Genomic DNA, 25,049 nt, shown 5'->3' on the forward strand with positions numbered 1-25,049 from the left:
CTTCGGAAGTAAATGTGTCCACATGAAAGTTTGTGTAGAAGGATGGCGTTAAGACTGCCTGAAAGCCAGCACCAGGAAACTGTAGACAGAAGAATAGCCTCAGGCTGGTGCGGCCCATGCCTGCCCTTGAAAGAAAAGAGGCCCCGGGGGTGAACTCTTACATCCCTTGGTACAACAGTGTATGCTACCCAGCTGTATGAGTTGGGGATTGGACTTATTCAAATTTCTGTATCTGACTTAGTGTGCACATTGTATGACAAATTATACAAGTTGACTTTTACTCTTTTTTTTAAATCCACACCCAAGGATGTTTTCTTAAAAAATTGATTTGAGAGAGAGAGAGAGAGAGAAACATTGATCAGTTGCCTCCAGTGCACTCCCCTACAACCTTTTGGTGTACAGGACAATGCTCCAACCAACTGAGCCACTAGCCAAGGCAATTTTTATTCTTAATTATACTTTACTTTCAATAAATCAGTTGAACTTATGATCATGATATATTAAGTTGGTACCTATAGCTGATTTCTTATGCAGTAAAATCTACATTATGATTTTATTCATATTGTGTACTTCTATCACATGTTTGGAAAAGATTTCATAAGGAAGTTGAATCTTTATTTCTTCTTGAAAATGAAAGTTTGCCTGACTCTGACGGAGACATTGGTCCTACTTGGGTTGAGATGTGAGGCTGTGGAGACCTGTCTCTGTTCAGCTGTGATGGTGCTCATCTGTGTTGATGACTCTTTCTCCAATGAACTTCCATCTCTGTTAGGTTTTTATTTTTATTGTTTTATTTATTGCTTGTTTTGAGAGAGAGAGAGAGAGAGAGAGAGAGAGAGAGAGAGAGAGAGGGAGAGGGAGATTGAGATTTGTTGTTCCACTCATTTATGCATTCATCGATTGAACCTGAAACCTTGTCATATCGGGATGATTCTCTAACCAACTGAGATACCTGGCCAGGGCATCTGTTAGGTTTTTAAAAATTAAGAAAAGGCAATCTTTAGGTCTGGGAAGAAGTAGATATTTAATTACAGGCAGGACTGTTCATCCTCACTTTCACTTGATTTGTACGTTAAATTGTTTTGTCAATTTCTAAAGTTAATTCTAATGGACAACTTTTGCTCATTGTGTCATGTGTCTTATGAAGCCAGCATCATCTCTCTTTCATATGGTTTTAGTGTCTTTTTCATGAGATTGCCATTAGCATGATTGTCACGTATATATAGGGAATGTTGGAAATATGGAATGCACTCATTTAATCCCAACTCAGTGTATTTCAGGATTCAGGAAAAGCAGCAATAGTAATACTAACAATTATAGTCATAAAAAAACTGTGGTATTCATTGAATATAGCACAAGGCACTATTCTAAGCACTTTATATGTATTTCACTTAATCCTTATTATATAACTCTATTATTATCGCTACTGGGATCTAGAGAGGTTAAGTAACTTGTCTAAGGCTGTTTACCTAGTAAATAGCAGAGCCAGGATGTAAATGTACATTGTTGCCTCTAGAGTCAGCGTTCTTAACCCTGCAGGATAGTACAGTAAATGAAACACTAAGGGCCCCCTTTCAGAAAGGTGTATGATGTAAATGTCCGAGGAGAGTGTTTTCTGATAAAAATATGTGTGTGCAACTTTAAATTTTCCAGTAGCCACGATAAGGAGGTAAAAAGAAACAGGTGAAATTAGTTTTAATAATATGTCTTATTTAGCTCAAAACATCCAAAATATTATAATTTCAACATGTAATCTATGTAAAAATTTATTGATGGGATACTTTATATTCTGTTGCTTCACAGTAAGATTTTTGACATCTGGTGTGTGTTTTACACACAGGACATTTGGATTCATCCTAGCCATATTCCAAGTGCCATTTGTGGTTAGTAACCACTGTACTGTGTAGTGCTGGTCTAGATAGACCTCACAAATCATATATTGTTCTCTTCCATTTCAAGAGACTATCCAAATTACATTTGAAAGAGTTTAAAGAAAAAAGCAAGTGAAGGAAGGAGTTCATAATTTTCAAATATTAAAGAGACTCCCTTAAAAAAAAATGGCCACATTTCCCAATGGTGGGGATCCTTTGACAATGATTGGGTTCGTAACAATAACATAATTCCCTGGCTCCCCAATGGGCAGGCTGGGGAGCAACCCACAGTACTTTGAAATATTCTTTGAGCCATCCAAAGATTTCCTCAGAGATTTCTCCAGTACTACTGAGAATGCTATGTATCAGGGGTGGAAATTTTTCATTTAAAAGAAACATAACATAGCTGTTACTTCTCATGTGATTAATTTGATGTTAGGAACGTTGTTTTATCAGTAGCACTTTCACTGGTATTATTCACTTGGCTTTAGCTGTTGAAATACTGCTGTACCTCCCATGATCTTATAAACATCTAAGTTCCTTTGCAAATGTTTATCATCAGCTGGTGATTTGGGGGCCTTTATCACTCTTTACTCGTAGTCCTTCTAGATTTGATATCATTTCTAGCATTTACAACTCATTCCCCAAATGTTAACTCTATTGTAACCTCAGTCCTTTCTTCTAGAAGCAAAATATTCGTCTGGGAGTTACTTAGAGAATGCCATTTTGCTTTTCTGAGACTTAGTATTATTATACCACAAATATGTATTTCCATCCATCTATCTGCCTGCCTGTCTGTCTGTCTGTCTGTCTGTCTGTCTATCCATCCATCCATCCATCTATCTATCACAGCCCCCTTAAGTCTGGATGGTAAGGCATGGTGAGCATGGCCAGAAGGAAAAGGCAAAAGATGAGTCATGTAAACTGCGCTCCCTACGAAGCCCAGGCTGACAGGCCTCTGGAGCATGGGGAGGAGCTAACAGGCAGAGGAGGCTCGAGAAGAGGGCCAGACTAGAATGGGGACCAGCTCTGCTGGTGTGACATTCTTGCAGCAGATGGCTAACGTTCCTTTAAGAATATAACCTTTTTGGCACTGTTCACTGTAGGTCATTTGGGATGCTGTGTCCCCACTCCGTCTATAATCATCAGTGATACACACAGCCATGGGTCTTGGCATTTGAGGAGAGAAGACATCGGGGGGGGGGGGGGGTCTGCTGTGGGGGTAGGTCTGCAGGAGAGGGAGGCTCAGGCAGGGTATCCAGGACCTGTGCACGTGGCTAACTCAGCAGCCATAGGAACTCAAAGCCAGGCTACTCCACAACGGCTCCCTTCTGCCCTTACCAGCCTCATCCTACCTTTGAAAGGACTGGAAGGGAAGCTGGATTACTTTCATTTGACTCTCAAAAGACCAGTGATCCCATCTGGCATCTTAGTGTACATAGTCCATGATCATTCTGTTTGTGCTATTTGTAACATTTGAAGACCTTTCCAGGTCAATCACCATAGATGTCACCATCTTCTGGATTGGGTGCATAGATTCCTGTTATGTGACTGTACTGTGGCCCATTTAATCGCATGATGGTGGAGCTTTCAGAATTTAGAATATTTTAATTTTTACTAAAAACATTAGACAGAGCATTCTTGTATCTAATGTTTGCCTGTCTGATGATTTCGTCTGGATAAAACTCCTGAAGTGGGATAATGGTGTCATAGCTTATGCATTTTTAACACAGATTGCCCTTTAGAAAGAATGTGCCAATTTCCACTCTCGCCAGCAGTGTTGTGAATGCCCGTGGCCGGGACTTGGTGAGACATGGTGACATTTGCGTTAGGGCCAACCACAGGAGTGGTATCGACAAGGAAGTCAATCCATGGTATGAAAGTTATGACTGAGCCAATGGGAACCAAGTTTACTTTTCTACCACCTGAATAATGCAATATAAAATAATGATTCTTGTATCTTGTAGAGGATCCAAATGGTAGTCCAAGGGGTAAGCTAGTCATCTTATGGAAAAAGCTGTGTGTTAGCCTAACATTGCTATAACCAGATTAATGTGGGCAGGTTGTATATTGTATCTTGGAATTTGCCTTTCTTGTTGTATCTTGGAAAGTGGCATCCTTTGAACATGGCGCGAGTGTTCTTACCCTGATTTAGCTTTGGGAATAGTTTACATTTTGCTGCGTTTTGTGGTTGGATAACTCAGGAATTCTCAGGATTCTGCTGTTGGGGGGCTTTTACAATGCCTGCAGGAATGAGTTGGGTGGGGAGAAATATAAATGAAAAGTGCTTATTAATTTTTTGCACAAATTCAGTATTTATATCCTATATAGGCTAATATGCAAATTGTCCCCTCGGGAGTTCAACTGCTCACTATGACATGCGCTGACCACCAGGGGGTGGCATGGAACGAAGGAAGGCCCTGGCCCGTCCTGATCGCTGGCCAGGCCCAGGGACCCTATCCGTGCACAAATTTCGTGATCAGGCCTCTAGTTTGAAATAAAACGGTAATTATGCTAACTACAGGAAATTTAAGGAAAAGTGTTTGTCTTTAGCTTAGTGGGAAATTCAGGCATGCTGCAACCCAACCTCTATTCTTGATCAAATTAAGGACACCTTTTTCCCCTTACTTTTAAAAGTTGTGAAACTTAACTTACATAGAAGAGAGTATAAAACATAACTGTACATTTAACAAAAAACATTAAGGTAAACACCTGTGTAACATCCATGTTGAGAACTATGTCATACAATTTTCTTTTTTATCTTTCTTTAAAATAATGATCTCTTATTAAAAAACTAGAGGCCCGGTGCACGAAATTCGTGAACTGGGGGGGGTGTCCCTCAGCCCAGCCTGAGCCCTCTCCAATATGGGAGCCCCTCAAGGGATGTCTGTCTCACAATCTGGGACTGCTGGCTCTTGCCTGATTGCCCCTAAGCACTCTGCCTGCCAGCCTGTTAGCCCCCTAACCGCTCCCCTGCCAGCCTGATTGACACCTAACCACTCCCCTGCCAGCATGATTGACACCTAACTGCTCCCCTGCTGGCCCGATCACCCCCAACTGCCCTCCCCTGCAGGCCATCTTGTGACAACATGGGGGCGGCCATCTTGTGATGACATGGGAGCAGCCATCTTGTGATGATGTGGGGGCACCCATCTTGTGATGTGAGGGCGTGAGGGTCAATTTGCATATTACCTCTTTATTATATAGGATTATAGAGCTGCCTGGCCGGCGTAGCTCAGTGGTTGAGCATCGACCTAAGAACTAGGAGGTCACAGTGTGAGTCCTGGTCGGGGCACATGCCCGGTTGCAGGCTCCATCCCTAGTAGGGGGCCTGCAGGTGGTGGCCGATCATTAATTCTCTCTCATCATTGATGTTTCTATCTCTCTCTTCCTCTCCCTTCCTCTCTAAAAACAATAAAAAAATGTATTTTTAAGAAATGATAAGAACTACACATGCTGTAAGAAGGCTTCACCAGGCAGTGAGCCAGGGCAGCAGAAGCCGTGCTGAGGGGCAGATTGGGAACTGGAGGCTCAGGAAGCGGGTGCGGGGGGAGAACAGGTAGCCTCCACATCATTTGTCGTACCATTTCTCTGACTCCATGTGCCGTTTCACATCTGCCTTTAAGTAAGCATGAGGAGCACCTTACTATTCTTAAGCCGGAGAGGTTCTGTGTGTTCTGTGAAACTTGGTGAAATTCTCGTGAAAGGGCTGGATATTCGACAGAGCAATTTTTAAAATAAGCTGAATTTAAAGGATCCACGGCATCCCCTTGTATATTATCCTTTCTATTGTTTTTGTGCAGTCAGTACATTGATATTGTTGTGTCTCTTTGATGAAACAGATTGCTGAGCTGGGTGAAATAGAATACATTGAAAATCTACCTCTCCTTCGAATTCTCAATCTTCTGAAAAATCCAATTCAGGTAGGAGATCATTTACATCAGGGGAGGGGGTGAGGGCTTTCTTGGAGCTCTTCTTCAAGAAGTACTTTTGATAAAGAACATTAGGATGTGAGTGCAGTGTGTTTCTCTTCATTCTCAATCTCTTAGGAGGCCATCAGGAGGGTTAAGCAATCAGAAGGGTTAGGCACCCTGGGCACCTCTGTCAGGGGAAGTGAAGCCTGAATGGGTCACTCTGTGTGGTACCTGTGAGTGATCCAGGAGGTGGCCAAGATCCCGGGAGGGAGCTGCTGAGATGGGGGAGCAGCGTCCTCTTGCATTAGAAGATGGGTGGTGCTGGGGTGTGGACAGACTGTGGTTCCTGTTTTGTAACGGGAAAGAGAGTCTAAGATTAGATACTTAGAGTAATTGTCTGCATATAGCTGGAAAGTAGGTGTTGTTGTAAAATGATTAAAGAAAAAAAGTGTATTTCCCAAGGATTCTTCACATCCAGGAATCTGAGACCCATGACTGCTTTGCAGGCTCTGGCTTCACCGATGAATCCTTTTTCCTGGCCCTGGCCCTCCCTCTTTATGTCTTTGTCCTCATCCCCTTTTCTACCTATACCCTTCGCTTACCTTTCTATAGACCCTTGACTTTGTACGTAGCTCTGAGTACCTTTGTTTTTGTGATCAATATCTCTAGAATGACAAAAAGAATTAAAAGTGAAAAATAAGATTTAAAAGTAAAAGCAATGCTTGGTATAGAAATGGTGACAGGCATTAAAAGCAGCTCTGGAAAGTAAGCAATGGAGCTTACAACAGCCATCACCCCCAGCTGCAGATCCGTAAGGAGTGTCTGTTCATGCAACATACATTGTAATCTGTAAGATGCATCAATCACCAACATCTTTCCCTTCAAAGAGGCGTAGCTTGATGATACAAAACACGTTGATTGCATTTTTAAAAGGCAGATAATCCTAAAATAGCCAATGGTAGGGAGTTATAAAGAATTAATTCCATAAATAAATATCATTTTATTGTTGTGAAATAAATTCATAATTCATGATTAATACAAATTAATACAAAAATAAAACAAAGTCATAAATACAAAAATAAAACAAAGCCATAAATAAATAACAAAGTAATAATAAATGTTTCATTATTTGCAGTACTCAACCTTTTTGGAGTTAGAACAGCAATTTTCACCCAGTGTGCCACAAGAATTTTTAGAACATGCAATACCTGATTATTAATCAGGAGCACTGACCTCTTTTCCCTTAGATTGTCAAATAAAAAAAAAGACAAAAGCCTGGTCGGTGTGGCTCAGGGGTTGAGCATCAACCTATGAACCAGGAGGTCATGGGCATGAATCTCTCTCTCTCTCTCCATTCCTTTCTGAAATCAATAAAGAAATTTAAAAAGTGAAAACAGCCAAAGCAGCAATATCCATCTGGTATGCATGCCCTGTCTGGAACCATAAATATGTAGGTCATAGAGTTGCATATTATTGGTCATGTCACATAATAAGGTTGCATCTGATTGGTTAATTCTTGGTACCAGCAATCCTTATGTACACATATATAAAAAGTTACTTTTTAAAAAATATTTTTTTTATTAATTTCAGAGAGGATAGGAGAGGGAGAGAGAGATAGAAACATCAATGATGAGAGAAGAATCATTGATCAGCTGCCTCCTGCATGCCCCATATCAAGGACAGAGCCTGCAACCTGGTCATGTGCCCTGACCAGGAATCGAACCATGACCTCCTGGTTCATAGGTCAATGCTCAACCACTGAGCCATGCCAGCTGGGTAAAAGTCACTTTTTTTAAAAAGTCACTTTGGGAGCAAAAAAGGTAGGTAATTACTGTTATTATTTTTGTAAATCAATCAAAATTATCTTTTTTTTTTTTTGTCAGAGCAGATACAAAAAATATATTGTATCTTTTGGTGTGCCACAGAATTTTAGTAATTACCTTATGTGTGCCAAGAGATGGAAAAGGTTGAAAATGGCTGAGTTAGAAGATAGGGTTCGAGTTGCTGGCCATGGATCCTTAGATAGAATGCTTCACCTCTGAGGCTCAGTTGGTTTGCTCTTTAGAAATGAAGATACTCACACCTGTCCCACTTGCCTCACAGGAAGACTAACAAGGTCACAACTTTGAAGAGCTTTATAAGTTGCAAGGGACAGTGTGCATTTGAGTTGTTAATTTAATGGGGCTGGTAAGTGTGAAAATGTAGAGAAAGACTGTGTGTGTGTGTGTGTGTGTGTGTGTGTGTGAGAGAGAGAGAGAGAGAGAGAGAGAGAGAGAGAGAGAGAGAGGGAGGGTAGCAGGTGATAGACCAATGCTCATGAAAGTAGAATGCTGGTGCTTGTTAATTTGGAAAACAAAGGCAATTCAATAGTCCTCTTGATATTTCAAATAGGAACACTGTGAATATTGGTTCTTCGTCATTTTTATGCTACTACGATTAACAGAATTAGATCAGAAGAAGATTAACGTGGAAGAAAAGGTATGTAATCATATTATTTCATGTGTTTCTCAGTTAATAAGTTTAAAAGCTTATACTGCCTGCTGCAGGACCAATAAAATCAATAAATGATACCCATAATTAATTTACAACATGTGAATTAATGGTTTGTTCAGGGAGTGCTTCCTTGTCCTAGGATCAGTCTGTTTCACCCTCTTCAAATGTGAACATCAACCCCAATTCAGCAGCAGCATTGGATTTCTATAGGCTGGCGGCATTCTGGCAGATTATTAATTTAGATAACTATTCTATTTAGAGGGTGTGTCATTCTGTGTGCTACTCTAAAATAGATTTACTAATCATGAAATGTATTTTATTGTCATTCCACCATATACTCAAAAGGTACACAAATGAATTACTACTCTGTTATTTTAAAACCTTAATTCTGCTTTTTAAGATAACTAGAGGCCCGGTGCACAAAATTCATGCACTGGGGAGGGGGGGTCCCTCAGTCTGGCCTGTGCCTTCTCTCAGTCCAGGACCCCTTGGGGGATGTCCGCCTGCCAGCTTAGGCCCGCTCCCTGCAGGGATAAGGCCTAAGCCAGCAGTCAGACTTCCCTCTCGCAGTCTGGGACCTCTCGCTCCTTACCACCCACCTTCTCGCTGCTCCTTACTACTCAGTTCACTGCTCCTTCCTTAGCACTGCTGTGGAGGCAGGAGAGGATCCCACCACTGCAGCTGCGCTCACCAGCCGTGAGCCCAGCTTCTGGCTGAGCGGCGCTCCCCCTGAGGGAGCACACTAACCACCAGGGGGCAGCTCCTGTGTTGAGCATCTGCCCCCTAGTGGTCAGTGCACATCATAGCGACCAGTCATTCTGGTCGTTCTGCTCTAACGATCACTTAGGCTTTTATTATATAGGTAATACATCTGGACCATCTGGACATAGTTGCAGACCTCGAAAGCTAGCACCTGCTTCCCCTCCACCATATCTGTGCTAGCGGCTTTGTCTTGCTTTAGTGACTGGTGATGAGGGACTTCTTTCAATGCACATTTGAGGGGAATGGAAACAGGTTTAATGTAGAGAGGCAGGTATTTCATTTTATAAATGCCTTTCTGAAATCTTGCTTTAAAATAGTTATAGACGGGAGTCTGTTGTTATTCTCACAACCAAAGGCACTTATTAGATTTCTCTTTCCCTTTAATGTTTTGCAAAGGGAATACAATTCAAAGCTATAGGTTAAGGAAAGGTGTGGCAGACAGGATAATGCATTTAGAGGGATGGCAAAAACAAGGGGATGGAGAGCCGTACCTTATGAGGAAAAGGCCTAGGTCTTTGGACAGAGAAAGTTCTGCTAAAAAATGAGGAGCTTTGGGTAGAATTTGAGATCATCAGAATAGCTCTCAGTGAGATGGCATAAGAAGAAAATTCAGCAGCATCAACTACCTGGAATCTGCAACTGAATTTTATTTCTCCCTCTTCTACTAACAGTTGGGATGGTGACTGTATTAAAAGTATCTTGGACTTTAGAGGGTTTGTTTTTGTTTTTGCTTTTTCCCTCCCAAGCCAGGGAGTATAAAGAAGTAGGGGATCGAGGGATTCCAGCTCAATATTTTAAAATAATTATCATTATGTAGGCTTGGAGACTGAGCACAAAGATTCATGAGCATGCCTTGCATTCTTTTCTCTACCTGGTTGCATGTCTAGGCTGATTCATTAAAGAAAATCTGAGCCTTGTATGCTTTTTAGAATTGCAGTCTGTTTCCCTTTGCATTTCTGCTTCTGAAACAGGTTTTGGCAGTGAATAAGTACAATCCTCCCCCGGAAGTGGTCGCAGCCCAGGATCACCTGACCCACGTCGTCCACAGCGTGATGCAGCCACAGAGGATCTTTGACAGGTATTCGCTAGGGATCCTCGGGGTAGAACTTGGGGGGCAAGCACGGGGCACCCCATCCTTTTCCTAGGCTTCTATTTTGTAACCCATTCCTTTCTCACCTCGTCTGAGGGAAGGGGCCAGGGGTTTATCTGATCGGCCGAGTTGGCTTGATTACAGCGTCTTATCCATCACATGTTTGAAGATGGGCTCTCTCTCGGTGTTTCCCCAAGTGTGGTGGTGAGTGGGTTCATCTTCCCTCTCTCACTTGGCCCCTGAATGGTGGCTATCCTGTGACATGGGACAGTGAGATAATAATAATGAGTAAAAAAGAGTTTGTCAGGTTTTTTGGCTGTAGGATAGAACCACGGACGATTGTGATCATTTCTGTCCATTGTACATGTTTCCTTAGCTGTGAGCGAGCATGCCGGGAATGAGGATTGTTAGAGCCCCTGGAGGCAGCCCGCGGGCCCGAGGGAAGCCTGCCAGTCTTGTCTCGTGGGTGCCCTCTGAGCAGGCGCTTGGCTTGCTTGAACACACGAACAGTCTCTCACCTCTAAGTTCGGAGACAGATTACCGCAGTTTCTCCTTTCATTTCTAAACGATCTGGCGGAGCAGATGGCCACTTATGCTATAAGTATAATGCAGAAAGTCTATCAAGACCCAACGGCGTGCTTAAAATACTTGTAAGATCTCTTGGTTATAAATGGCTTCTCTTCTTCATGTGATATTTGCTTCTGTACATCACTTGGTTTCCCACAGAGAGCAAATGCTTTATTTTGCATCTGGACATGATTTTTTACATGTAATTTAATAATACAGACATTGACAGTTTATACATTTATGGTAGCCCTCTAGGTGAAATGATTTATCATTTACTTGCATACATCTGGAAAAGCACATTTGATTTTTTTTCAAAGGAGCATTTATGTCCTTATTGTATTTCTTTTTTAGTTTATGAAGATTGCTAGTTGTTTCATGCTTTAGGGTACATTTATATAAAAATATGTATCAAAGAAATTTACAACAGTGCCTGATAAACACATACTTTGTCATCATTTCTGGCTGTTGAGCAAGTAAGTGCAAATGGCCAAGCAGGCTGGCTGCTCCTGGACGAGCAGTGTTCACTGTGAAAAACTCGCGGGGGGACTGCCCTTCCCACTCTGGGCCAGCACACAGCTCTCCAGGAGCCCAGAGGAGGAACCCTGACACCTGACCTTGGGGCTTTTGTGCTGCATTTTGGGGGAATCACTGTCCCGCTCTGCCTTGATTGGGTGAGGATACAGGATTAAAATGAGCCCTCAGAACCTGGTCTCTGGCCTGGTGGTTGCTAATTGCTTCGTGCTCTGGACTGACAGGGTTCTGCAGACTCGTCTTATGCAAATCCTATTCGAACTTTAAAATCTTCCATTTCTCCAAGAAGCTCTGGTTTCTTTTAGTGTGAAATGGTATTTTCCAATCACAATCTGAGTGCTGGAGATAATCATTGCTATAGAGTTGGTCATTGTTTCTAGGCCTTAGAGTGGACCGAACCAGGAATATATTTATTTATTTATTCCTTCCTTTCTTCCCTCCTTCCTTCTGTCCTTCCATCCATGTATTCATCTATTCTCTCTATCCTAATTGTACCTATCAATCTACATCTGTCCAAGCTGTTTATAGCTATCTAATCTATTTTTAGATAGACCTATCTGTATCAATCTATAAATAGAAGATAAAGTACCTCCTCACTTCACATTGATACTTGCAGTTCAGTTTCAAGATTACACTGAGCTTTTACTTCACCCCCTGTCTATTTCATCTGAACCTTCTTTTCTTCCACACCAAGGACATAGAGGATGGAGCTAGAATATCCCATAATTACTCTTTTTTTTAAATCCCACATTACACCACAACAGTATCAGAATATCAACACCAACACCCCCACCAACATGATTACTGAAAGCATTGAATGTATTTTGCCTATATTCTTCCCATTACCCAGCCCCCATTTTTCATTATGGTAAAATATATATATAGAATAAAATGTGCTATTTTAACCATTTTAAAGTATACAGTTAGGTGACATTAATTATATTCACAATGTTGTACAACTATCATTACTGTCTTTTTGTAAAACTTTTTAATCACCTCAAACAGAAACTCTAGCAATAACACCCAATTCTCAGCTACTTCCACTCCCAGGTAACTTCTAATCTACTTTCTGTCTCTGTGAATTTTCCTATTGTATATATTTTATCTAAGTGTCAATCACCCCATTTTAAAAATAGTGTGCTGTATTTATATTGTCAGAACATATATCCATCACAGACTGCACGCTCTCCTTAGCTGTCACTCAGTCCTGGCTCTGTGGGTAGCTTAGCATTCATTGCTCAGTCCCAGCCCCTTATATCAATGTCTCTTGAGTCATTTTGCTTATATGAAGCTTGTTCTCTAGTCTAGGAGATTCCTTAGGAAGGTCTATGGGGTCAGTATCCCTTGTTGATGGTGTTCTCTGCCCTTTATACTGAAAGTCTTTTTTGCTCTAGTATATAAAGCCCATTGCTCATTTTTCCTTGAATATATTGAAGATGTTACTTCATTTTACTTTATGCAAAATATTGCTGTAAAAACTCCAATGACAATTTGATCTCCTTTCCCTTATAAGTCATGCCTTCTCTTTTCCTAGCTCCGTGGTCGGCAAACTGCGGCTCGCTAGCCACATGCGGCTCTTTGGCCCCTTGAGTGTGGCTCTTCCACAAAATACCACGGCCTGGGCGAGTCTATTTTGAAGAAGTGGCATTAGAAGAAGTTTAAGTTTAAAAAATTTGGTTCTCAAAAGAAATTTCAATCGTTGTACTGTTGATATTTGGCTCTGTTGACTAATGAGTTTGCCGACCACTGCACCACAGTCAGTTGAGCGATCCATCCAGGCTGATTCCGGTTTCCGGCTGTTACACCACAGCTGCCGTGAACATTCCTGTACAGGTTTGGTGCATGTGCAGCTCCAGCCTGCCCGCTTCCCAGGGGACCCCATTGGCTGCTTGGGGTTCCCTTGTTCTCAGATCCCTCAAATGCTGCCCCATTGCTTCCTCTCTCTTTTCCTGCACAGATTTGTGGTTCGTGGAGATACCTTGTCCCCTGGTTTGTGATACATGTTTTCCGTGGGCTTTTGCTCTCAAGTTTTTCTGTGGGTATTCGGAGAGGCTGAAAAATCATGCTGCCACCACCCCCTTTCTTCCTAGAATTCACCCCTCAGCCATACGTTTATTTAAAATGTTCTGTTTATTCTATAATTAGTGTCACGAGTAGAATCCAACACTTTAGCTCCCCATGTTGCAGGAGGTTTTACTAGTAAACTCATTCTTTAGACCAGCCCCTCAGGCCCAGCAGCCATGCTGACATTCATACATCAGCTCTTACTCATTAGCTGTTCCTCTGAGCAAGTTAACCTCTCTGTGTTCCAGTCTTCACGTGTTAATGGGGATAATGACAGAAATAGCTCCACTGGCTTCCTGTGATGACTGAATGAGATCAAACATGTAAGACTCCTAGAATAGTGCCTGGGACATAGTAATTGCTCGGGTGAGTTTTAGTTATTACCATTTCTTTGCATATCGGTGTTCTAATGCAATAGGTAGGGATGTTAAAGTGAAATTCTCAGAGGGCAGTCTTACTTCTTTCATTTTGAAATCCGTAGGGGAATACTTCATCAAACAAGAATTACCATACCTTACCATCTGTTTTCTTTTTAAAGAATTGTTAAGTTAGATTTACACAGACTTGGATTTCCCGGGTTATCTGTGCTTTGAATGTATTTTTGGCATCGTGTGGAGGAGGGGCCCGCCTGCTGTGCGGGGTGTGCGCATGGCAGGTGCTCAGTCTCCGTGCCAGTGCAGCTAGCACCCCACTCTGGCGGAGCAGGCCCCGCACTGACCCTGCCCTGTGTTGCAGCACCCTGCCCAGCCTGGACGCCCCGTACCCCATGTTGGTCTTAGCCGGTCCTGAAGCCTGTGGGAAACGAGAACTCGCCCACCGCCTCTGCAGGCAGTTCAGCACTTACTTCCGATACGGGTAAGTTTGTTCATTGGCTGGTGAGGCTGCGGAAGGTTGGAGATTGCTAATTTTGACTATTGATTTGAAGCAAGTTCAAATGCGTGCATAGAAGGCTTATCCAAATTTTCGCCATTTATTACACTGTTATGTGCACTGTATTTTTTTTTTTTTACTTTAATCCTCCAAATGTTTAACTTTAATTCAGTGACAGCCGAAGTCACTCTCCAAGGTCAGGAAATACACGTTTTAATTACGCAGAGCGGCGTTGGAACGTGGGCTCATCCTGTCGCCTGGCGGCGTGGCAGCATGATCACCATGTTGTGATGTGTGGCACGCAGCCTCCCAGTCTCACAGCATGGGCTCCTCCTCCCCACGCCCACAGCACAGCATGGGCTCCTCCTCCTCCCCACGCCCACAGCTCAACATGGGCTCCTCCTCCTCCTCCCCACGCCCACAGCACAGCATGGGCTCCTCCTCTCCACGCCCACAGCTCAGCATGGGCTCCTCCTCCCCACGCCCACAGCACAGCATGGGCTCCTCCTCCCCACGCCCACAGCACAGCATGCAGCTCCTCCTCCCCACGCCCACAGTATAGCATGCAGCTCCTCATCCCCACGCCCGGCTTTCTCCTTTGAGGTAAATTTCAGGAGAAGGGCTGAGAAGTGGCAGGCAAAGCCTTCTCTTTCCTTTCCCTCCGTTAGCACTCAGCTCGCTGCTGCTTTTCTGGAACAAATATGTTGCTGTGTAATTCCCTAATGACTTAGATAAAATAGAGGAAATATCCAGAGAACTAGAACCTCCGAGAGAAACCTTCAGCTGGATTTACAGACTTCCAAAGAGTTTCTGAGCATCAGATTTAGAATGATCACTGTGGTCTTTTACACCGGTTTCCACTTTTATTTTTTCTGCATGGCAAAGAAACTACATGTAGATTAGTGCTGTTTGTCCGCGAGCTGAGGACGTGACTGCGAAGATATATAGGACAGCGAGGAAAATAAATGCAAATTACGTGCTAATGCTGTTACAGGAAGCTGCCTTCCCTTAAGCTGCACATGCTCAAACAATGCAAATGCTACTTAAGCAGGTCTGTTATTCAGATATCTAAAATTGCATTCCTCATCCACACCACCTCAGGACACAAATACTAAAGAATAATTTACTCACTAATATATTTTAAGAGCTCTGAAGTAACACAAATAAATTAAAACTTAATTTTAGAAAAAAAAAGTATAGAGTGCCATTATGCTCATATAGGGGCACTGGACCTGTAGTAAAAGATAAGTGAACCCAGAGAGTGGAAGGTCAAATCAGGGCAAAGGGGTGTATCCTGACTACTGTGCTAATATGTAAGCCTGGAACCTTCTAGAAAACCAAAGCGAGGAGAGCCAAGATCTCTGATTAGGATTCCTCACACTTCCTGGGAGCCGATTGCGTGGCCAGTGGTTGGTGGCCTGCCCCTCAGGTTCGGTTTGGTATGCACTGCTGAGGCACGCTGGGTCAGAGGTATCCTAAGAGGTGTTTATGAACTCATCACCCAGATTCTGACCCCGTCTGCCTCTGCATTCTCACCTGGATGGGCCCCCCAGTTATCCATTTTCATTACATCCTGTATTTCCCCTCTTAGAATGCTTATTCATCATGCGTGTGATGGATTCATTTACTGTCTGTTTTACCTGCTCATCTGTAAGCCCAATGAGGGTAGGGACCAATGTCATTGTTGCTCGCCACTGAGTTCTCAGGGCTCAGCAGGTGGCAGGCACCTAATACACACATGATAAATATTTGTTCATTGAATGAGTTACTGGTTGAGTGAGCAAATGGATGAACTAATTAATGGTATTATATGGAACTTTTGTGGGAAATTACTGTAATGGGAAGCATAGGTGATTTTCCCCAACCTTCACTGATGGGTATAAGAAAAGATGGAAGGATTCATTCATTTGTTCATCCATTCTTTCAGTAAATACGCAGTTCCTCCCAGGGGCTAGGCCCTGAAGATACAGTAGGAAGGAGATTGGCAAAGTCCTTGTCTTAATGAAATTTGTAATCTAATAGGGAACTCAAACCTTGATAGTGTCATGTGCCATTTGTATGGAGGCAAAAGATGGCAGAACAGAAATCCTAAAATTAGCTGGTGCTTCTGTATTGTTACTGCTGCCACTGCTATTTTTCTCCTCTGGATGGAATTAGTGAACCTCCCTCACTGGTCCAGAGCATTGGCCAGCCATTCACTGCATCCCGGGGGGCAGTAGTCAGGGCTTGTCCAATGGCAAATCACTGTAGGAATTCCATCAAAGAATATCACTGGGTAGAAATAGGACATTATATAGCTAGTAATTTCATCCATTGAGAAAATAAGATAGTTAATACAATTTTATGCAGCAACTTTCTGATTAAAATCAATAATAAACCAAAGCACATCAGGGCAGGTCATTTCTCTTCTTTATATTTTCTTATATTTTATTCTTCATCCAACATAAATGTTATTGATTTTTAATTAAGTGAAAAGAGAAAAGGCATGGATTTATGCCTTTACAGGCACTTTCATTGTGGATTTATGCATTTACAGGCACTTTCTCTCATTTGCTTAAATCTCTCCTTTTCCTCCTATGTATTTTATTTTCTCCTGGTGTTCTGTCTCCCTTTTTAAATTGCATTGACCCAAGACCAAGGCACTCAATGAAGTTTTCATATGCTAAATTGCATATCCAGATATATAAATATTAAAAGCATAATTGGTGCTATAACAAATGTCATTGTGACCAAGAGATTGTGCTCTTGTCTTAGGTTTGATTTTACTATTTGTTTCTGGTTTTAGAAGTAGATTGGGCCCAGCCAGCATCGCTCAGTGGTTGAGTGTGGACCTATGAACCAGAAGATCATGGTTCCATTCCTGATCAGGTCACATGCCTGGATTGCGGGCTTGATCCCCAGTGTGGGGTGTGCAGGAGGCAGCTGATCAATGATTCTCTCTCATCATTGATGTTTCTATCTCTCTCTCCTCCTCCCTTCCTCTCTGAAATCAATAAAAATATAAAAGAAAAAAAAAAGGTACAGGGCTGCTCTGCTTTGTCTTCCTTTTACAAATTCTGAAGCGACGCCTGCCGCTCAGTTGCTGTGTTGAGCGTGCAGATTGGGCGCAGTGTGTAAGGCTACGCTGTGGGAATGATGCCGAGCCGCTGGTTTATCTCTCCTGACTGTCAAGGACACCAATGGACAGAGGGTCTCAGGTCCCTGCCCGGGTGTGTAAGGAAATGCCAGTGTATTCAAACAACAGAACAAATGTCACCATGATTTGACAGTCTGCTCTCTTTCCTGAGTATACGGTTTAAATGCGACGTTAAGAGCTTAATATTTACAGAAGTCAGAGTGGTATGAAGTCAAGAGACCTGAGCTGGGCGGGACCCATAGTTTGTCCTGGGAGCAACACTGGGCTGCTCTGTGGCCTCGGACAAGACATTTTTATAGTCACCCGTGAAATGGAGTTTATCGCAGCTGTTGTCCACTTCACATGTTGCATTTCTCCATTCGTGTTACCAATAGTCAGTGAGTGCCTACTATGGACCAGGCATTGGGAATGCAGCAGGAACAAGGCAAATAAGAGCAAGTCCTCCCCTCGTGATTCTCATGTCCTGCTGGGGAAGATGGGGAAAAGCCTGGTACCCAGGTAAAATAAGGCTATGGAGAATTGGTGATAGAGAACTATTGGGGTGTGGAGTGGCGATGCCATTTCTGACAGCTGAGTTGAGAATTCTATTCAGCTTCAGAACCCTGGGTTCCCAGAGGAGGTTCACCACAGTGTGCACAAGTCCTGGCCGCTCGGTGGGCAAGCTCACTTCTGCCCTCAGGCAACAGGGGAAGCGGGCCCTGAACAAGCAACTGGGCTGCAGTTGGCGCAGGGGCCGAGGCAATGGGAGTGTAAAGAAGAGGTGCAGAATCCAGCAATAAGGGCTCAAGAAAGGCTTTTTAGGGGGGTGACACTTAAACTGAGTCCTGAAATCATGAGGGCAACCATGTGAAGGGATGAGAGAGGAAAGTGGAGAGAGCGCCGTGGATCAGAGACAACATGAAAACACTTGGGTGGAAAATTTGTGAGTAGTAACTATTGTTCTACTCCCCTAAGTATTATTATGTGATGGTGGCGGAGGTGGCTCAGAAGGTCACCTGTAACAATGAGTAAATATATTGTGTTGATAATCCAAACTTCGTTTCAGCGCTGTGGAGTATAATCACTTACGTTTTTTGGGGTTAATTTCAGTTTTTTCTAATATACCTTATACTGAACTCATTTCCATTTTGAATTTTAAGTTACGAGATACAGAGTAGATTATCTGTTCTATGTTTTCAGGGCCTGTCACACCACAAGACCCCCTTATTTTGGAGAAGGGGATCGAGTTGATTACCAATTTATCTCTGAAGAGGCTTTTAATAAAATGGTAAACATGGTAAGAATGTTCTCCTTTATTTTTATTGTACAAGAAATACATGTGCTCTGGTAGGAATATTGGAAAATAGTAATAAAAAGAACAATTACATTTCGTGTTTGTTATGAGAGATGTATTCTTATTGGGTTGTTTTTCCTTAATCCACTTAATACATCATTGTCCACAGGCTGCTTTATTTTATGATCTTAGAGGAAGTATTATAAATTTTCAATAAGACTGATGAGTAGATGGTTTAAGAAAATAGAAGTAAAAGCTTGCAAATTGAACATTCCAGGGGGTGGGTTCTGCCCAGAGACCTAATGGGATCGGGCCTAAACGGGCAGTCGGATATCCCTCTCACAATCCAGGACTGCTGGCTCCCAACCGCTCGCCTGCCTGCCTTCCTGATTGCCCCTAACTGCTTCTGCCTGCCGGACTGATCACCCCCTAACCACTCCCCTGCCAGCCTGATTGATGCCTAACTGCTCCCCTGCCAGCCTGTTTTCCCCTAACTGCCCTCCCCTGCAGGCCTGGTCCCCCCCAACTGCCTTCCCCTGCAGGCCTAGTCACCCCTAACTTCCCTCCCCTGCAGGCTTGATCACCCCCAACTGCCCTCCCTTGCAGGCCTGGTCCCTCCCAACTGCCCTCCCCTGCTGGCCTGATCACGCACTACTGCCCTCCCTTGCAGGCCTGGTCCCTCCCAAATTCCCTCCCCTGCTGGCCATCTTGTGGTGGCCATCTTCTGTCCACATGGGGGCAGCCATCTTGTGTGTTGGAGTGATGGTCAATCTGCATATTACTCTTTTATTAGATAGGATAGAGGCCTGGTGCACGGGTGGGGCCAGCTGGTTTTCCCTGAAGGGTGTCCCGGATCAGGGTGGGGGTTCCCTTGGGGCGTGGGGTGGCCTGGGCGAGGGGCCTGTGGTGGTTTGCAGGCCAGCCATGCCCCCCAGCGACCCAAGTGGAGGCCCTGGTATCTGGGATTTATTTATCTTCTATAACTGTAACTTTGTAGCCTTGAGCGGAGCCAAGCCTCCTGCTTGTTCCGTGCCCGCAGCCATTTTTGTTGGGATTTATTTATCTTCTATAATTGAAACTTTGTAGATTTGAGTGGAGGCCTAGGCCAGCCAGGGTGTGCGGAAAGCTTGGCTTCCTCCATTACCAGGGAAACCCAAGCCTCCTGCTCGCTCCGTGGCTGCAGACATCTTGGTTGGGGTTAATTTGCATACTCACTCCTGATTGGCTGGTGGGCGCAGCTTGAGGTGTAGCGAGTGATGGTTAATTTGCATACTACTCTTTTATTAGATAGTAGGATTGGGGTGACATCTATGCTAATAAAAGGGTAATATGCTAATTAGAGCAGACGTTTTCCGGACATCCTTCTGGACATCCCATCCGGACAAAGCCACAGCGGCAGCCTGAGTCTCAGGCTGGCTGCGGATGGTGGCTGTCTCTGCCAGGGCCAGCCTGAGGCTCAGGCAAGCTGTGAATAGTGGCTGCTGCTGTGAGGGCGGGCCCAAGGCTCAGTCAACAAGGGCCATGCCGAGGCTTAGGCAAGCCGCCTCAGGCAGCAGCAGAGGCATGATGGGGGTGTTGCCTCCCCGTGATTGGCCGGTCGCCTCCCCCAGAGGGAGGCCATTCCCTGAGGGCTCCTGGACTGTGAGAGGGGGCAGGCTGGACTGAGGGGCCCCTTCTCCCCCCAGTGCATGTATTTTCATGCACCAGGCCTCTAGTCAGTTAATAAAACCATATAGGTTTCAATAAAACGTAATCTGCATCCTGCATCGTGCACTCACCACCCAAAGCAATGTCTCTTTCCATCCCCATGTATCCCTCCTTTGCTCACCTCTACCGCCCCCACCCCTTTCCCTCTGACTATCACCACACTGTAGTCTATGTTTCATATATATATATATATTTTTTTTTTCTTAATCCCTTCACTTTTGTTCTTTTTGGACCTTCACCTGCAAAGGGAACCCCCACAACCTTTGTTTGTTTTATCTGTCAAAAGTGTATGCTCATGTCAATACACATCCACCCATGACCCCAGTGGAACTAAAGGAATGTCTCATGTCTCCATCACTACCAGTGAGTCTGTGATCCTATTTTCTCTTCACCAAGGGCCTTGATTCTGTTTATATTATCATTCTTTCCATCACCAAAGGAATCCTGCACCACTGTTCCCCCTGAAATTTATGAAAGGGCCAGATTAAGGGTGAGTCTCTGTTTCTGCTTTTGAAAGACCACCACCCACCAGTGATGCCCTTACAGCTGCATCCTTCCTGCCCTCCTTTCTGTGCCCCACCTTCCCCAATAAGGAGCCTGGCTTCTACCTCAGTGCACATCAGCACAGAACGTTCCAGCGCAGGCCCCGCAGCAGTTTCTACGACCGACCAGCTGCACCACGGAGCATGCTTCCTCTGACATTTGCAGAGAAGCCCAAGTGAGAAGCCCTCCAGTCCCAGGCCCTTTCCCTCTGACCTTGTCAGAGGTACATCTCGGAGATGCTGTGTATGTTCCCTCCTGGGCCTCGGTGCTGACAGTTCAGTTTAATGTGTCAAAAGTACTCTGGGACCTCACAGTTCTAAAAGCTTTAGGAGGGATCTGAGGAGTTATCTTGTTATTAGCAAGAAGCATTTTCTTAAGACTCTGGGTTGAAAGACAACTAGTTCCCAAAATCGATGTTGATTTCTCTTGTTGGATTGGAGGCATTTTTTCTCAGTTTGGTGCATCTGTTCTCAGTGCCCACGTGCTCCCCTGATGTTCCACACCTTGCCTATCATACCCGTAATCAAGTCTGCTTCAGTACCTCGTCAGTGAGATCACTGTACTCCATGCTGTATTTAGTCTTACCGTTTCATTCCCTCTACAGAAATCCTTATGTGTCTGAGAATCACTCATTTTCACCTCTTCTGCTGACATATGACTTCAGTATAATGTTAGTTCCTTCAACTTGAATTTTGCTTCTGACGCCCTTCTCTTTCCTTAAAAGTGAGCTCGAGACTGTTTTACAAAGAGAGACAAACCTACAGATTATAAACTCAGGACACGTTGCCAGCTTTGCTGATCGTAGCCACACACTCAGCCTTCTGTGCACAGAACCCCCTCTACAGGACACCCCCTCAGGCGGCCTGCCCTCTCCCACTTACCATCCCCCCTGGATAGATAACCCTGGCATGCCCCATCTCCACACACCCTCCCCTAGCACACCTCCCAACGCAATCATCCCCCAGCATGTCCATGGACACAGCCACTTACCTACTTCTTTTGTGCAAATAAGAGGCTTCTGAAATATGATTACTGCTATTTATTAAGAAATTCACTGGCAGGGAGAAATGAAAGGAGTATCACTTAATCTTATTATTTAAAAAAGTTAACAGGGCCTGTTTTATACATAAGCACAGTGCGTGAGTAATTCCCACCCTACATCCTTCCAGAAACTGTATTTGGGATCCACAGAGGGAGGCCCTTGTCCCCAAAGTAAACACACTCATAGTATACATCTTAAACCCGGTTCAAGGTACATTTTGAAAACAGGATGAGTCACAGTAAACAAGATAAGAACATTCCTGGTAGATTATCTATCTATTATCTATCTATCTATTATCTATCTATCTATCTAGTTGGTTATAATACATAGATTAAAAGAAAAGGAGTCACAGTATTTGTTCCACAGAGCAAAGAGGGTTTGACACTGAGAGGGTAAATTATTGAGGATACTTATAGTTGAGTTAACTTCCAGAATCTAAGACATAAGCTTCTTCTGACTTGAGGGGGTGGATTTTCCTCATCTTTCGCAGCAGGCACATCTCCCGGAGCCCATCCCACCCTGAGAGGCACCCAGTGTCTCCTGGCCTTCTACCCTGCCCCTGACAGACAGCCTGTCCTGTCCTCACACATCTCCAGAACGGGGGTTCAGGAGGCGCATGGTAGCTCGGGACTCCTAACTGCATGTTCTCACTGAGGATGCTGCCATTGGGGGGTCAGCCTTGCAGGTTCACTTCAGAATTTATTTCAAAACATGCACATGAGGAGTCAGAGCTGTCCATGTTTCTATTCCTTCTGTTGTCATCAGCCTCCCTATTTAGATTAGACCTAGTGCTTTCATAACTATAATATCGTCAGAGAAAGAGTCAGACAATTTTAAGAGATGTGTTTTTTTGTTTGTTTGTTTGATTTTTGCAAGGGAGTACAGCTTGGGAAGAGCTGGGCATCTTATAAGGAAAAGCAGGATAGGTCTGTTCCTCGTGGCCCCGCTCAGCACGCAGAGGTTTCAGGACAGCCCTGTAATCCTTGGCCTTCGGGCTTACCTGGCAAAGCAAGCTTTTGAGAAGGGACGCTTTTCCGGGCCACCCAGGGTGCTGGCAGAGCCGAAGTGGCTGAGGCAGAGGGCAAACTAAGTTTTTCTGTCTCTAATGGAGGTTTATGGAGCAGGTTGGGCAGGAGGTGGGCAAGAAAGCAAAATGACCTGTTCTACATTTCACTCTCTCACATTTTGTCAGCACATTATTTCCAAAAACCTAATTTGTTATTGCCAGCAGAGAATTCTGAATAAACTTCTCCATCACAGTCTGATGTTAATGTTCATAGGCCCATTGTTATATTATTGGTAATGTTGGTAAGTTTTGTGGACTCATATAAAAAGTAAGACACCAAATAATTTTCTTTATATTAAATTTCATCATGGCAGCTGTTATAGGAAAATCTTTGTACTTCTTAAATTTTAGGCGAAATTCATTCTCACATTTAATTATAATGATCACAATTACGGATTGAGTAGGGACACCATAGAAGGCATCGCCAGAGACGGTTTAGCCAGCTGTGTTCATATGGAAATAGAAGTAAGTGTCTTTCTTTCAATCAACTTATTTTTAATGTGCGTGTTTGTATATTTATATTGGGGTGGCACCCTGCTAGGCATAAGAAGAATGCACACGGAGGCATGAGGTTTTAAGTTTACAATTAGCATGTGGGAGGCAAGACACATAAAAATTAAGTGACAGGAATTAGATTCCAATACAAGAAGTGTATTACTCATAGTTTATGCATTTATTATGAGTAAAACTGCCGCTTTGGGTTTATTTTCTAAGCCATTTTCTCACTAGATTATCCTTTTGCTTTTGAGCCTGGGCTGTGTCTCTGTGAAGTGATATTGGATGAAGCCTGATTCTCACAGGGTGTGGAACTGGTTCCCTGTCCCCTCAGGGCGGTGGCAGCCATGCAGGTGACCTTGTTCCTTCATTCTCCGTGGGGATGCGGGCTCTGCTGCCATTTGACTCCGCCGGCTCACCGGTTGCGGTATTTTCATTCTCTTAGCAAGTTAGACTTGCAGGATTCAAGAGTGGGGGGCGTTCTCTCTGCCCCAATACCCCATCTCCCTGCACTAATCTTCTGTATTAAAACACAAGTTTCTCCAAAGTGAAGATTCAAAGGAAAAGCATGACTATTCCACTCATGTGTTTTTTAAAATATGGCCTTATTAACTGAAAGGCTAAAGTCAGTGGTGTGCGAGCAGGCTAAATAGCCATCTCAGATGGTGAGTAAAGAAAAATTGAATTTATTTAAGAAAAGGAGATGGGGAATGGAGGTATCCAAAGAGAAGGGCTACACAGCACTGAGCCAAAGGGTATCGGGCCCATGATGGCAGCACAAATCTACTCGGAGAGTGACACAAGGAAGGGCATGGAAGAAGCAACAGGAGAGCCTCGGCTGGGCTGCCTTGGCTCTGGGGAGAGGCTGTGACAGGGGCCAGCCAGGCTGCTGGCTGGTGGAGGAACAGGAAGTGTCCCAGGGAGATGAGAAAAGAGGGCCCTGGAGACAGAGTCAGGGGGGTTACCCAGGACGAGCTGCTGCTGCCCATTGCTCCCCTGGTTGCAAGTCTCATGGGGTCCCTTAGAGGTTGGGGGATACATGCCTGTGGGGGGAGGAAAAGGGGAGGGACTGGCAGGGGCGTGCTCCTTGGAGGGAGAGCGCACACTGGGTCCTTTGTCCTGAGCACATTTGTCTCTTTCCTGCAGGTGGAAATCTTAGGGGAGGTTTCAGGGGAGGGTCTCAATAGACCATTCATCAGCTTCCAGGGGTGCTCTTTCAGGGTCGTGGTCTCCACTGAGTGGTCAGTGCCAGGGCAGGCGGTCATTAGTCAATGCAGCTGGTCCTGAGGCAGCCAAGGCACCACTTGTCTGGTTTTGCTGCTTTTCTAGGCCTGGAGCTGAAATACCACTGAGGCCTAGATGCTGTCTTTAGAGAGGAAACCGAGTGACATGGAAGATCAGGGGTCCAAACCATGTGACCAGTGCTGTGCTGGGGGAGGATAGGTTACCCTGGGGGCAAGGTGCTTGTCTCCCCAGTTTTGCCCCTTGCTAGGCATCCGGGGCTTCTGCCCTGGTGAGGTTCCATACCTGGCCCATTGTCCTTGCTCTGGGGGCTCTAACATTTTTGTAGTCAGAAAAATGTATATAATACTTTCCCAACTTCAAATCCTGCTCGCCCTGTCGTT

General features: G+C 44.1%; 1 protein-coding gene across 1 annotated transcript in view; it reads left to right on the forward strand.

Moving 5' to 3' along the window:
- LRGUK (leucine rich repeats and guanylate kinase domain containing) overlaps window positions 1–25,049 on the forward strand; it is a gene marked incomplete at its 3' end in the record, with an annotated part of 110,887 nt that overhangs the window by 39,902 nt on the left and 45,936 nt on the right. The window contains exons 8-13 of the mRNA XM_080665161.1: window positions 5,714–5,794; window positions 8,177–8,263; window positions 10,012–10,118; window positions 14,028–14,147; window positions 18,478–18,574; window positions 23,281–23,394. Of these exons, the coding sequence (XP_080521287.1) occupies window positions 5,714–5,794; window positions 8,177–8,263; window positions 10,012–10,118; window positions 14,028–14,147; window positions 18,478–18,574; window positions 23,281–23,394 (606 nt within the window). The remainder of the gene's footprint in view (window positions 1–5,713; window positions 5,795–8,176; window positions 8,264–10,011; window positions 10,119–14,027; window positions 14,148–18,477; window positions 18,575–23,280; window positions 23,395–25,049) is intronic.

Source organism: Plecotus auritus (assembly GCF_963455305.1).
Source record: "Plecotus auritus genome assembly, chromosome: 4".
NCBI classification, from domain to species: domain Eukaryota; kingdom Metazoa; phylum Chordata; class Mammalia; order Chiroptera; family Vespertilionidae; genus Plecotus; species Plecotus auritus.